General features: G+C 41.3%; 1 protein-coding gene across 1 annotated transcript in view; it reads right to left on the bottom strand.

Moving 5' to 3' along the window:
- Positions 1–12382, bottom strand: part of lyve1a (lymphatic vessel endothelial hyaluronic receptor 1a) — a 71782-nt gene extending 59400 nt beyond the window's left edge. The window contains exon 1 of the mRNA XM_043705688.1: positions 12219–12382. Coding sequence (XP_043561623.1) covers positions 12219–12300 — 82 coding nt within the window. The 5' untranslated portion in view covers positions 12301–12382. The remainder of the gene's footprint in view (positions 1–12218) is intronic.
- Between the last annotated feature and the right edge of the window lie 3828 nt (positions 12383–16210).

Below are 16210 nucleotides of genomic sequence, written 5' to 3'. Positions count from 1 at the left end.
TCTGCCTTTATTCCTGATGAAGGGCTTTTGCCCGAAACGTCGATTTTGCCTGTCCTCAGATGCTGCCTGAACTGCTGTGCTCTTCCAGCACCACCGATCCAGAATCTGGTTTCCAGCATCTGCAGTTATTGTTTTTACCTCTACTATCTAAATGGAGTCAAGTTAAGTAAAGGGGAAGTACAATGACATCTAGGTGTTCTTGTACATCAGTCAGTGAAAGCAAGCAAGCTGGTAAAGCAGGCTGTGAAGAAAGCTAATAGCATGCTGGCCTTCATAACAAGAGGAATTGAGTATAAGAGCAAAAAGGTCCTTCTGCAGCTGGACAGGGGCCCTGGTGAAGAAAGCTAATAGCATGCTGGCCTTCATAACAAGAGGAATTGAGTATAAGAGCAAAAAGGTCCTTCTGCAGCTGGACAGGGGCCCTGGTGAGACCGCACATAGAGTATTATATGCAGTTTTGGTTTCCAAATTTGAGGAAGGACATTCTGGCTATTGAGGAAGTGCAGCGTAGGTTCACGAGGTCAATTCCCGAAATGACGGGACTGTCATATGTTGAAAGATTGAAGCGAGTGGGCTTGTTTACACATGAGTTTAGAAGGATGAGAGGGGATCTGATTGAGACGTATAAGATTATTAATGGATAGGACACTCTGGAGGCAGGAAGCACATTTTCGCTGATGGGTGAATCCAGAACCAGAGGACACAATTTAAAAATAAGGCGTAGGCCATTTAGAACAGAGTTGAGGAGAAACTTCTTCACCCAGAGAGTGGTGAGTGTATGGAATGCTCTGCCCCAGAAAGCTGTGGAGGCTAAGTCTCTGGATACTTTCAAGAAAGAGATGGATAGAGCTCTTAAAGATAGTGGAACCAAGGGTTATGGGGATAAGGCAGGAACAGGATACTGATTGTGGATGATCAGCCATGATCATAATGAATGGTGGTGCAGGCTCGAAGGGCAAATGGCCTACTCCTGCACCTATTGTCTATTGTCTATTGAGTCTATTTATTATCATTATTATTGGAGAGCCTCAGAGTGCCTATTCCAAGTCCAGCTGAAGACACAGCCACTTGTTGTGGATCAATTAAAACTAGGTGTGCACTGCAGGCTTTGAAGCTTGAAATTTAATTAATTGGTCACACATGGCAAACTAAATAAGATCTCATGCTCTCCTTATTTCAATCTTTTGATGAGCCTGTGGTTTGGCCTCAGCCCGGAGTTTAGCACTCAATTCTGAGTGACACACTTTAGGAAGGCTGTCAAGGCCTTAAAAACATAGAAAATAGGAGCAGAAATAGACCAAACTGGTTGCAGATGTTCTGTGCTTAAAACTGTCACCGATTGGCATTTGCTGATTTCAATTTCTGCAACAGAAAGATCATCACGAGACATGAATCAGGAATAGGATCCAAACCCATGGAACAAAAGTCTCCTCGCTGTTGGCCCTTTGAGCTAACAGGATCATAGCTGATCTTCTACCTTAGTGCCATACTCCCATTCTCTCCTTAAACCTCTTAACATCTTTAGCTTCTAAAAATCTATCTAGTTCTATCTTAAATATATTCAGTGGCTTGGGCTCTACAACATTCTGTGGTAGAGAATTCCACAGATTCATCAACCTCTGAGGGAGGAAATTTCTCATCATCACACTCCAAAACACTCTCCCACATATCCAGTATTCAGATACTTTTATTGGACTCCCTGACCTCCCCCCACCCCCATATCATCATCATCATTCCCTGCATCCAGTCTGTCCAGCCATGTCAGAATGTCATATTTCAATGTGAGCCCCTCTCATTCTTCTAAACTCCAGTGAATATAGGCCCAATTGACCCAATCTGTCCTCATACAACAAACCTGCTGTGTGGTGAATCTTAACTGCACTCTTGCTATGAATAGTGGATCCTTTCTTAAGTAAGGAGACTAAAACTGTACATAATATTCCAGGTGGTCTCACCAAGATCTTGTACAGCGGCAGTAAAACTCCCTTGCTCCTACACTCAACCTCTCTTGCAATGAAGGCCAACATACCACTTGCCTTCCTAACTGCTTTCTGCATCTGTGTGCTTACTGTTAATGATCAGTGTCACAAAGACATCCTGGTTCCTTAATTCATCAATCTTTCCCAGTCTATCACCATTTGTACAATACTTGCCATTCTGATTTTTGTACTAACCTGGACAACCTCAGCTTTATCTATATGCACATACTACGTATTTGCCCACACACTCAATAAGTCATCTTGAATCCTCATTATGTCCTCTTCACCACTCATGCTCCCACCTAGTTTTGTAACAACAGTAAACTTAGAAATATTACACTCAATTCTCTCATCCAAATTGTTGATATATATTGTTAAGCCAGACCTAAGCCCTGGTCCCTGAGGTTCCCTACTTGTCATTGCCTTCTATTTCAAAGATAACCCCTTTATTCCTACTCATTGTTTCCTATCTGCTAACCAATACTCTGTTGATGCCAATATAATACCACCAATCCCATGGGCTTTGATTGTGCATGATGTCCTCTTATTTGGGACTATATCATAAACTTCCAGTTGAAAATGGTACTCATGTCTGGCTCATCCTAGAAAGAGGCTGCTAGGTCTGGAGGTTAGTTTGACAAAAGACCAGCCTTGAGGCTCCAGCACTTGGTTCAATTTATGGAAGAAAATGTTTAAAAACTCCAAACCGCACACTCTCAATGTCTCATCTGGTCAACAGATGACCTCATGACTAACACCCACACCCTGATGACCACTCATATTTCCAAAGAATTTCCTCTATATCTCTGCCTTAAATATGACATTGTGTCCTCTGGTTCCCTTTTGATAACTGTTTTGACTGTACTAATGAGCTTGATAGTTCCAATAAATTTATCCTTTTTATATACATAGTGATGTCCATCCATAAAAGCCCAAATGTCACTTAATCTCTCTCAAAGGGTACCTAAAGAACATTAGATCTCTTTTAAGGGGTATTCAACAAAGGGTTACTTACCTCTCCAATGGAGAACCCTAGTCATCCAAAGAACTCTGGCATCGGAGGGCATAGGTTTAGGGTGAGAGAGGAAAGATATAAAAGAGATGTAAGGGGCAACTTTTTCATGCAGAGGGTGGTACGTGTATGGAATGAGCTGCCAGAGGAAGTGGTGGAGGCTGGTACAATTGCAACATTTAAGATGCATTTGGATAGGTATATGAATAGGAAGGGTTTGAAGGGATATGGGCCGGGTGCTGGCAGGTGGGACTAGATTGGGTTGGGATATCTAGTCGGCATGGACAGGTTGGACCAAAGGGACTGTTTCCATGCTGTACATCTCTATGACTATGACTCTAAGTCACTCGTTATTTACATGCACATAATATATGATACTGACCTAGCTAGCTCAGAGCCAGCTCCTCCAGTGAACAGAACCCCTGACACTCCTGCTTATATTTTTCAGCCAAAACTCCTCGACTGGACCACATTAACAGCCCCAATCAGGAACTTATATTCTATGAGATCTACCTGACTGACTTCATTCCAATCACTACAATATCCCATTCCTGAATGATGATACTGGAGCCAATGAAACATTACAAACATATACCTCCCAACTCAACCAGCCCACAGTTTGAATCTCTCTCTCTCTCTCTCTCTCTCTATGTGGTCTTGTGAAACACCAGATAATGCCCTCCTCCTGCATATAATTATACATTGGCATGCAACTAATACTGACACTGATGGGGTGGGGAAGTTATGTAGAGTTAAAATCAGCCTCCTTAAAACTACTAGCTAGCTCTCAGCTACTAAGATAATGATATCCTTTAAGGACTCTAGTGGAGGATAGAACTGTTGCTTCAACATCCATGCTGCTTATCTCGCATGCCCTGCTTTCCATTTAAATGAACAATGGAAGCACATGTAGCACTTTTTATTTTGAATGTAAAGGATGTTAATTTAATTGTTGTACAATTCATATATTCTTGTTTTATTCTTTATTTGATTATTGGAATCATATTTGTCATTTCTCAGATGGTAATTTCAGTTCCTGTATGTTTGAAATGTCTAAAAATATGAGCAAAGACATTGTTTAGTTCTCCTTTCATTTCCTTGGCAGAGTCTCGAGCAATTATGCCCTGGCAAGATTTATGGCAGAGTCATAGAGTCATACAGCACAGAAGAGATCTTTTGACCCATCACGTTTGCACCAACCTATCTCCACTAATCCCATTTTCCAACACTAGGGCCATAGCCTTGAATGTTATGACAGTTCAAATGCTCATCTATATATTTTTCAAAGAGTGCAAGACTTTCTGCCTCTACCTCCCTTCCTTCCAGATTCCTGCCAACCTCTGGATGAGGAAAACATTTCCTCAAATCCTCTAAACCTCCTGCCCTTCACCTTAAAATTATGCTTTCTCATTATTGACCTTTTGTATCCACTCTGTCCATGCCCCTCATAAACTTACATACCTTAAACTTACATACCCCTCAGCATTCTCTGCTCTGAAGAACACAACCCAGATCTATCCAACCTCTCTTTATAGCTAGAATGCTCCATTCCAGGTAACATCCTGGTGAATCTCCAGTGCACCCCTCACCCAGTGCAATCACATCCTTCCGATAGTGTGATGACCAGAACTCCACATACCAATCCAGCTGTGGCCTAACCAAAGTACTGTATGGTTCCAACCTCCCTGCTGTTATAATCTATGCCACAATTGATAAAGGCAAGTGTCTTGCATGTCTTCTTAACCACCCCATTAATCTGCCCTGCAACCTTCAGGGATTTTACGGCAAGCACCCCAACATCACTCTGCTCTTCTGAGCTTCCTAGTGTCCTGCCATTCATGGAGTACTCCCTTGCTATTTCTTCCAAAGTGTGTCCATTTTCAACATTAAATTCCTTATGTCACTGATTTGCCCATTTGATTAATCTGTCTACACCTTTGTGTAACCTAAGACCTTCATCTTCATTATTAACCATCTGGTCAATCTTCATGTCATCTGCAAACTTATTTATCACACCCCCTACATTCTCATCTACACTGCTTATATATATATATATATACAAACAGAAAGGGATCCAGCACCGACACCAGCCTCCAGTCATTCAAACAGCTTTCTACCACCACCCTCTGTCTTCAACCACAAAGTCTGTTTTGGATCCAGCTTGCCAAATTACCTTGGACCCCATGTGCTTCCACCTTCTTTATCAGTCTCCCACGTAGGTCCTTTTTAGAAACTATACTGAATCCATTTTAAACTACATTACTGCATTACTCTCACCTGCATGCTTCTTCTCAAAAAAATTCAATAAATTTTTTTAGGCATGACTTCCCTCTGACAAAGCCATTGCTGACTATTCCTATTTAAACCTTGCATCTCCAAGTGGAGATTAATTCTCTCCTTCAGAATTTTCTTCAATAGTTTACGAACCACTGAAGTGAGACTCACTGGTCTATAATTCCCTGGTTTATCTACCCTTTGATAAGTGGAGCCACATTAGTTATCCTCCAGTCCTCCATACCTACCTGTGACCAGAGAGGAATTAAATCTTTGGATCAGAGCCATATAATTTTCTCCATTGTTTTCCACAGCAGCCTAGGACACAACTTATCTGCTTTTGGGAATCTGTCTACTTTTAAACATGTCAAACCCTCCGATACTTCCTCACTCCCTGTGTCAATCTACTCAAGAGCCTCACAGTCCCTGTTCCCAAATTCCATACCTACCTCCTTCTTCTTCTGAGTGAAGACAGAAATCAAGCACTCATTTAACACCTTCCCAATGTCCTCTAGTTTCACGTACAGATTGCCTCTTGGCACTAATGGGCCCTACTCTTTCCCTGCCTGTACTCTGCCCCTATATATTCTTGTAGAATAACTAGAGAATCCTCAAAATTTTACCTACCAGTTTTTCTTCATGTCCCCTCTTTGCTTTCCTCATAGCTTTCTTATAGTTCCCTCACTGACCTCCTTCCAACCTCAGCACTTTCTATACTCCATTAGGGTCTCCATTGATTCGGTCCATTTGTAGCTGTTGAAATGCATTTCTTTTTCTTCTTGTTCAGTCCTGAATATTCTTAGACATCCAGGGTTCTCTGGGCTTGTTGCTCCTACATGTTCATCCTAAAGGGAACGTGTTGAACCTGTAGTCTCATGTCTGTTTGAACACCAATGCTTCCCCCCACCCCACCACTGTTCTGCAGTAGATTTTTCCACAAATAGCTGTTCCTCATCTACCTTGGCCACATCTTGCTTTATTTTAATAAAATCTGCCATCTCCAAATTCAAAATCTTTTCCTGCAGATCATTTTTTCCCTTTTTCCATAAACATTTCTCCATTAGGATCGCATGAGGAGTCCAGCAAAGTTACATGTCACATCTCCAATCCACCTAGACTACACTTCTGATTTAAATGCTGCTGGTCAGGGTGTAATGGCAACTCTGATTGTAATGCTGCAGCAAGGACACTTTGTGCAGGGATCTGCGCTCAGCTCATTGACTGGATCAAGGTAGATCTCCAGGTTGTTTGCTTGCTCGCTCCTATAGTGCTCACACACTTTGAGCCTATGTGGCTGTGCACAGTATTCTTGCCTTGCACCGCCTTAACTTGTCTTTTTGTTTTTTTGCACACCCCAATCCCCTCTTCAGCCAGAGCACATTACTAGTTTATTGCCTTGTCAGTTAGTGGAGACACAAACTCAATAAGCTTGTCATGGTTGTCAGCAATGACAATTCAAAGGGATAGCCTTCAGTTAGGTGTCCTTCCGCAGTAAGTCAGGGGCAGACTTTGCACCAATCCAATGGCTTGGACATGGTCAGTCAACCTCTCAGGGCAGCCTGAGTCATGATGCTGTTCTCATAGGGGTGAGGAGCTGAATGTTGAGCAGGTGAATGAAGGAAGATCCGGTAATGGTAGGGAATGAGCCTTTTCGATGGCAGGTGTTTCAAGCAGTGGAGATAGAGTGAGTGTGAGGTATTGGAGACAAGATGTTGTCAATGATGCTGGTGGAGTGAAGGAGATCATTGACCTTCTGCCTACAATTCCTTCAGGCAGCTGAGATTACCTTGACTTGGATAGCAATCTCGGACCAGGCAACCATAGCCTGGAGTCATGGCCCGCTCTGTTGGTCCTGGGAGGAGGGCATCCTGTGTGTGTACCAACCTGACCATCAGAGTGCCTAGATCCCTCCAAAAAGAAACAACACAACTCACACTATGACACACCAAGATAGGCAAGATCCAACCTTTGTGGTTTCTACATGTTTTTTAGCTTCCTGAAGCTCTTTTCTGTTTCATGCACTTTCATGGAATTATAGCTTAGAAAAGGCCATTCGCCCCATTCAGTTTGTTTATCCTATATTGGTACAGTATTCTAAAATTACTTACCCACTCTGTAACCATTTACCTCTTTGAATCCTAGGGCAGAATCTTGTCAAGCTAACAAGACTCTCCTCTGCTGGCTCAGATAGACTGGGTAGGCTGGGACATGTTTCACTGGAGTGCAGAAAGTTGAGGGTAACCTTATTGAGGTTCATAAAATCATGAGGCGCATAGATAAGGTGAATAACAATGGTCTTTTTCCCGAGGGTGTGAGAGTTCAAAACCTGAGGGCATATTTTTAAGGTGAGAGGGAAAGGATTTAGGAAGGGGAAACTTTTTTACACAGAGAATGGTTCGTGTGTAGAATGAGCTGCAAAGGAAGTGATGAATGCGGGTACTGTTACAACTTTGAAAAGACATTTGGCTAAGTACACGAATGGGAAAGGTTTGGAGGGATGTGGGCCAAGCACACGCAGGTGGGACAATTTAGTTTGGGAATATGGTCGGCCTGGACTGGTTGGACGAAAAGGTCTATTTCCATGCGGTTTGATTCTATGACTCCATGAGAGACCGATGTGTTACCCGTCTCCAAGGAGCTGCTGTACAACAAGTCAATCTGGCAGTAGTAAGGACAGTCTGGGTCTTCCCCTGAAATCAAATCTCTTGAACAGACAGTTCCCCTTATTGAGAATTGCAGGGGCCAGCAGCTCCTGTGCTTATTAATGCCATTGGAGAGGTCATAGCCATATTGGCGGGAGTCCCAGGATTACTGAGCAACCCAGGTCAAAGATAATTGATGTGGGAGGGGATGTGGATTAATGATGTGGTTTCCTGACTTGGGTCAGGTGGATCCAGGAATGGGGGAAGGACATTGTTGGCAGCAAGGCAAGGAGGTAGCTGTCAGCAGGAACACCCCATTCCTGCTGATGTTCAGTCTCTTGATCAGGCACTGATTGCCTTTGTAAAGGCCCTATTCCTGATGAGGGCTTTTGCCCGAAATGTCGATTTTCCTGCTCCTCAGATGGTGCCTGACCTGCTGTGCTTTTCCAGCACCACTCTAATCTAGACAATGATTGCCTTTGACCAAGGGACACGCCCCTTCTTCTCATCTCCCGCCCCTATCCTATCTAACCTCTGGAGGTGGAAAGCTGTTTTAGCTGCCATCCAGCAGTACGACAAAAACCCATCTACTGCTGGCCTAACACCAATCCCAGTGAAATGAGGCCTTTAAAAGAAAATTAATTGGCCACTTGAGCAACCATAGGCCTTCCCACTCAGAACCTGATGCTGGTACACCACCATCCTATCTAACTAAATATCTTTCATGCCTTCCAGTTCTCCAACAGAGAATTCAGAAGATTCTGCCCATAGAACCTTGAGCTACAGAAAGAGGCCACTTGGCCCTTCAAGCCTGTATTATTATAATAATTATTATTATGATCATTACACTATGATCTCAGATCTGACTGCCAACTTTATGTTATGATTATAAGTGAAACTACTAAATTATGCTATCATCTAGATACAGAACAATAGCCTTTGTTTTAAAAGTATACAAAAAAGTTAGTAAGGGCACTTATGAACAGAATAAAGCCACAAGATTCCAGTTTTGAATAACAAACATTACTTTATTATGCAAGTGAGAACAGTAAGGTAAAGCCACCACAGTCTCAGAAGATGAGAGTAATACAATCTAAAATACAACTTACTTCTAATACCCAGAACTGACAGGTCCAGAACAGGTGTTAGAGTTTAAATCCAGTAATTATCTGGAATTAAAAGTCGAATGATTGTTGTAAAGTCCCATCTGATTTACTAGCGTTCTTTAGGGGAGAAAACTGCCACCCTTACCTGATCTAGTCTATACAGCAACATGGATAACTCTTTGTTACCCTCTGATATTGTAGAGTAAACCATACAGTTGTATCAATTGCTAAAAAAGAATGAAACTGCATAGACTATCTGACATTGATGATAGCACCAGAAAATGACAACAGCAAACTCAGCTGACAGCGCCTCATTGATGCCAGATCTACAGTTGCTAGATATATTCAAAGTCTATCCCATTTTGCATGGTATTAGTGCCACACAACATGATGGAATCTATCAACACAGCAAAGTCCTTCTTAACAACATCTGAAGCTATTTACAAAACTGGGAGAGCTGACTCACAGACTAGTCAAGCAACAGGCTGACTTAGTCATACTCACAAAACCTTAGCTTACACACACAACGTCAAGTAACATTTGCACCTCACAAGTGCCAGGCAAATGACCATCTCCAACAAGAGACAATCTGACCATCACCCTTGACATTCAATGGTATTACCATCACTGAACCCCCACTATCAACATCCTGGGGGTTACCATTGACCAGAAGCTCAACTAGACTCAGTCGCTACAAAATCAGGTCAGAGCCTAGGAATACTGCAGCGATTAACTTTCCAATGCCTGTTCAGTATCTACAAGGCACAAATTAGGAGTATGATGGAATACCCCCCACCTGCCTGGATGAATGGAATTTCAACAACATTCAAGAAGCTCAACATCACCAAGACAAAGCAGCCCGCTTGATTGACAACACATTTATGAACATCTACCCCCTCCACTACCAATGCTCAGTAGCAGTTGTGTGTACCGTCAGCAAGATGTACTGCAGAAATTCACCAAGGCTCCGAAGTGAACACCTTCCAAACCCATGACATTACCATCCAGAAGGACAAAGGCTGTAGTTACATAGGAACATCACCACCTGCAAGTTTCCCTCCAAGTCACTGACATCTGGATTTGAGAATATTTTGGCATTCCTTCAATGTCATTGCGTCAAACTCCTAAAGCTTTCTCCATAATGGCATTTTTGGTCTATCTGTAGCATCAAAGTTAGCTGACCACCATATTTTGAATGTAAACTAGAGATGGGCAATAAATTAATCCACATTCCCCTTGAATGAATAAAAAGAATGCAATCAAAGCAGATCCTATGGATTTATCAGCAACTCCCCCTAGGTATTCATGAAATGGTGAGTCATCAGGTCTAATTAGACCTCACACGGGATTACCATTCTTCACTTTTGCAAATTTGGCCCGAAACTCCCTGTGAAGAGCTGTTGCTGCACAATTCAAATCAAATTAATGAATGTTACTATTCCGTTCTATCAGACTCCATTTTGGATTCCAAGGACCCTGGAAGCAGCATTCCAGTACCTCTTCACGGGTAACATTTCTACTGATGGTTCTGATGAAAAGCCATTGTATTCAAAACATTTACTTTGCTTTCTTCCCATACATGCTGCGAGACCTGCTGAATTTCGCCATCAATTTCTGCTTTGGTTTCACATCTAACATTGAGTTTATTCTCTGTCTCTTTCACATACTTCCTTGAAAGAGGTGTCTAAAATGGGCCCACTGCAAGGCTCTTTCTCTCGAAGCCCTGCAATATTTTCACTCCAAGTACTTATTTAATTAATTTCTGAAAGTCATTGTTGAATTTGTTTCCATCGCCTTGTCAGGCAGGACCTTTCAGATCACAATAATCGCTGCATATAAATATTTTCTTATGTCACCTCTGGTTGTCAGGATCGTCATCTTAAATCTGTGATATCCGGTTCCTGACGCATGGAGTCAGATTCTCCTTCTTTTCTCTAATAAGATCTTGCATGATTTTGAACACCTCTGTTAAATCACCTATTACAGTAATCTGTTTAATCAATCTGTGAATGTTAGATAATTTAGTTAGTAATTCAGATAATGAATTCCTTAACCTCACAACCCTTTCTCATTCTTGTTTTTTAAATTCACCCATTGCCCCGCCCTCACTATCTCAGTAATCTCCTTCAGCTACACAACTGTCAATGATCTTTGCAATTCTCCAATTCTGCCTTTCTGAACTTCCCCAATTTTTAATTGCTCCATCTTTAATTATCATACATTTTGCTGCAAAATTCTAAGCTCTAACACTAAACCTACTTCTCTGGCCAAGCTTTTTGTCACCTGTCCTACTTATTTCTTAAGCGGCTTCTGGTGAACATTTGTTTAAGAACATTTGGAATGTAATCGGGCATTTTATGCCCAGAAACCAAGGGCTGTTTTGGAACCGAGGTAGTGTAGCTTGGGTTCAAATCCCACCCGCTCTAGTATTGTGCAATATCATCTCAGAATAGGGTGATTAGGAAAATATCTATTAAAACCATTGTTGCTGTTGCAACTGGACAAAAACTGCAAGAAGCTATGAGTACAACAGGTGATAGAGCTGGGCAGGGCTACTTTTGGAGTTAGCAAAGATACATCGGGATAAATAAAAAATTCTGTTCCTGGATCATGCTATTTCCATACCCCCCCATAATATTTCAATGATTGATCTTAATCTTAATAGCTCCACCTTTTCCCTATATAGCTGAAAGACTTCTTGCCATCTATAGATCTGCAATCTTATTGTCAACTAATCTCTTTGAAATTATCTCTGAACTGCTGCCTAAGGGTCTTCTATGACTTTCAACTGTCTTATAATCTCATGTTTACATTTCTGTGAGAATTTAGAACCCTTTTGGTTATAAGTTTATAATTTGCATTAGAGCGATCAAGGTTATCTCTCCACACACCCCTTTAAGCCTTTAAAGGTCACTCTACTTAGACTTTAATCTCTTGTCATGTTCCACGGCTCAGAGATTCCTTGTGTTTGTCTAAAGTCTTGTAATGTTTCATTAGCTGGAAATGTATTACAGTTTCACAAAAGGTCAGATGATTAAATTATATGTAAATACTTGCAATAACTGTAAATGTAAATAACCTGTAAATGCAAAAAAGAGGTTCACTTTCTGCACAAGTGCAAAATAGAGACAACAAGAAAACTAATTTATTTAACTTGACAGAGTGGATTCCTTGATCTGTACAATTAAAAAATAGATCAACTTACCTTTAACATCAACTGAAGTTTGAGTCAGCGCCAGAAGGGCCTGGCTCAAGGCAACTAGTATCAGAATTCTCCAATTGGTCATCTCTAACTTTCCAAGTAAATCTGCAGAGAGGAACCACCGCCTTTAAACATCCAAGTGAGAGATTGTGGTTATGACCAAGTGTTAAGCACGGTCTCTTCCAACCCTGTTCCACAGCCCTTTGGTGACAGGAAACAGGAAATTACAAATACCTAACCTACTATAATTGAAATTAACAGCAGAATTAGCTAGTCTGAAATACATTAACTGAAGTACACTCAGAAGCATAAAGCATCATTAGTACATATTTTTCCACAAGTTTGAGAAAAGTTTACCTAACACAGAATTGTAAAGAATTTTTTGATAGTTATTGTTTGATAAGAAGTGGCAGTTTAGATATGATATATTAATTAATTAAATATAGGAAGTACACAGCCGGAGACAATTGAGGATAATTTACTGGATATTAAACGATGAGCAAACAGTTGACATTGAGTATATCAATCTCATTAAAGTTGTGAAGACAGCATCTTGCTCTCCAGCTAAGTAGGACTCTTTCCTGGGTCTTCCCTCTATCTCGTCTGGTCCATCTTCCATCTGAAGCCTCTGGACTCCCCCCTAACAAAGGCACCTTCTCTGACTCTGAGCATTTATTAACATACGCTATTTTTAAGACTGGCAATCTATGTTGTGTCAATCATTTCTCCAAATCCTTTTTAGCTGATGACACAAGATGATTACTCATGATGTCAGAATAACCATCACTCCCACGTGCCTACCTCCATCACAAGATCAGTTTTCATTTTTCCTAAGAATAAATCTTTCTGCTATTTTCTCCATAAACAACTTGGGGCTCCAGATATCAGTGGCCTGGTAGCCTTCTAAACCATCATTCTTACCTACTTTTTCTTGTTTGAGAAATTGTTTACATTTGGAATGGAAGTACGTGCTGTAACAGGATAAATATTCAGTTTTAAATGGACTCCAGTTTACAACAATGGCACCTTGCATTATCTCAATGCATCCCAAAGTGCTTCATGGCCAATGACGGGCAGTCTTCTTGTAAAGTATGAATCATTGGAGCTTATTTGCCGATGGTAAGATCCTACAAAGAATGTGATAATGACCAGGCAATCTGTTTTATTGTCAATGTTGGTATGATCGATCTGTATCATGGCACATCTTGGCGTAAGATCCATCAGGTAGATCCTTTTTCCTGGTAGGAATCAACAGGGCCTGATCTAGTGTGATCAAGGAAAACCAGTTGGTATTTTAATGAGAGAAGACTTTTATTTTAAACGAGTTGTTGTTTACTGCATGACAGTAACTAGGTACAAGTTATAGTGGTATAATAGACATTACAACAAGACTGTGGGGAAACCTTGATGTTAGGCCTTATTCCTTAAAGATCCCAAGTCATTCTGCCTCCAAAGTCCACATGATGTCATCAGTTTCGGCTTTGCTTAATGCATTCCTCAGCATTAACCCTGAGAGCATAGCACACTTCTACAATAGTGATAAAAAGTTATGGATACATGTTAACTTGAACAATGGGAAGAAATCTTATCTTTTAAAATCTTACATTCCATCAAGACAGAAAACAGGGCCATACTTTAATGTCCTATTTGAAACAGGGTATCTCCAGCATAGCAATAAGAAATGTTGGTGAACAACACAATGCAGTATCGAAGTGCAGAACTGTAGTTTAGTCGAGTCTGAGATATATGCAATGATGGTGATGGGATGAGGCTGGTGCTTGGCTCATGGGACAGAGGATAAAGTGGTCATTCCCCATGGAGGTGTTGGGGAATGCTGGTTAAGAGGGAGGCCCAGAGAAGACACTCACACTTTGCAACCACCAGGTACTTGCTCTGCCTCTTATGTTGAGAGCTTTTGCTGTCTATTTCTCTTCATCTGGGAAAATAGCAATTTGCACATAAATGAGGCAAAATTAGATAATCATACTTGCAAATAGACCTCTCACTGCTCACTAGTGAAATTCTCATCTAACCATTAAAACACTGGGTGGAAAATTGGACTTGCTTTGCTTGATGATAATCATCTAAATTTTCATTCTTGTCATTATTTCTCAACTGCCCTGCCATTGGCCTCACTGTTTAGGGGTTGGCAAGATTCAACCTACTGTTCCAATCCAATACAGCACACTGTCTCAATGATCATGAGCAATATTGGAAATGGCCACAACCTTCACAGAGGTAACCTTCTGCAAGTTGCAAGGCTCTGATTGGCTAGTAGCTGTCTGAGGCAGAACTTCCTATACCACAGAGATAGCAGATTAATGCCCAACTCCATGGTGTGTAATGGACTACTCTCCAATGCCTAGATGAGAGCTGCTCCAACAACACCCAAGATTCTCAACACAATCCTTGGACAAAGAAGCTGCTTAATCAACACCCATCTGCTATCTTAAACATTCACTCCTGCCACCAGCAAAGCCCAATGACAGCAATGTGTACTATCCAAAAGATGTACTGCTGTAACTCACTATGCTGTCATCAACAATGCCTTTCAAACCCATTCTGTAAATTCTTCGTAGCCCCAAGCAATACAAGGGCAGCAGATGCTGTGATAAATCACCAACTACGAATTGCTTTTGAAGTCACACACCATGCTTACTTGGAATGATACTACTGTTAACTGTGGCTGGATTAAAATCTGGATCTCCCTTCCCCTTAGTCCTGTGCTATCCTCACCACAGACTGCAATGGTTCAAAAGACAGCTCATCTTTACAAAGTGCTTTGTAGTGGGAATAATGAACACAAAATTTTGAGGCTAAACCTTCCACTAATTTCCTTCCACTAATTTCCCATCATTGTCCATTTACAATCAAGCTCTTAGCTGAGTTGTCAAGCATTTCTGTTTGAGACGATATCATTGTTCAATGCAACCTGCGTGCCTCATGGAATGTTTTGACCCTAATGCCATTTTGACACACTTGGTTCTGGGATCTATTGAACCATCTTAAAAGCGGTTATCTGACATTGCTTTGAGACAGGGCTCATAGTGACTGATGTCTGTGACATTTGTTTCACTTATCAGCTGCACAATTATTAATTCAGTATTCGGAGATCTGAGAGTTTCTCATTGAGGCATGTTTTCATTAATAGGTTTTTATTGCATAGATTTAACAAAGGCTTACAGACTTTCAAACTGGACTACAAAAGCCTCTTCCTACTCCTTTGCTTCCAACCCTTTTCAAACATGATCTTTTTATTATCATTAATATCAGAAATTGCTTGAAAAACTCAGCAGGTCTCACAGCATCTGTGGAGAGAGAACAGTGTTAACATTTTTAATCCTCTGACCTACTTCAGAACATAATTATTTTATTCATGTGGGCATGTGCCTTAATGCTACATGCATTAATATTTCCCACCTCAACCACTCTATGTGTTATCGAACCATTCTCTGAAATGTTTTATTTTATTGAGGCAGTTTATCTGTCCAGATTGATTAAAAATATCTATAAATGCAAGTTGTGGTTTTTAAGTTGGTTTCGGGCTGTTGTTGAGGTTTTGTTGCAGAGTGCTGGACTGCATTGTGACAGAGTCTAACCTCTCCATTTCGCCTAATAGTTAAATATAAAACCAGTCCACAAGGGTATCAGCTTTTGGGTTGCTAGAACTGGAGTGGCATGGTGGCTCCGTGGTTAGCATTGCTGCCTCACAGCTCCAGATACCTGGCTTCAATTTCCCCCCTCGGGCAACTGTGTGGAGTTTGCATGTTCTCCCTGTGTCTGTGTAAGTTTCTTCTGGGTGCTCTGGTTTCCTCCCATAATCCAAAGATGTGAAGGTTAGGTGGATTGGCCATGTGAAATGCAGGGTTACGGGATGGGGTGGGTCTGGCTGGAATGTTCTTTGGAGAGGTGGTGTAGCCTCGATGGGCTGAATGGCCTGCTTTCTCAATGTAGGGATTCTATGAACTTAGTAATAGTTTTGGACCCTATGACTA

The sequence above is a fragment of the Chiloscyllium plagiosum genome, chromosome 16 (assembly GCF_004010195.1).
Source record: "Chiloscyllium plagiosum isolate BGI_BamShark_2017 chromosome 16, ASM401019v2, whole genome shotgun sequence".
Taxonomy (NCBI): Eukaryota; Metazoa; Chordata; class Chondrichthyes; order Orectolobiformes; family Hemiscylliidae; genus Chiloscyllium; species Chiloscyllium plagiosum.
The sequence above is the reverse complement of the archived record's forward strand: the minus strand, read 5'-3'. Positions and strand labels throughout refer to the sequence as shown.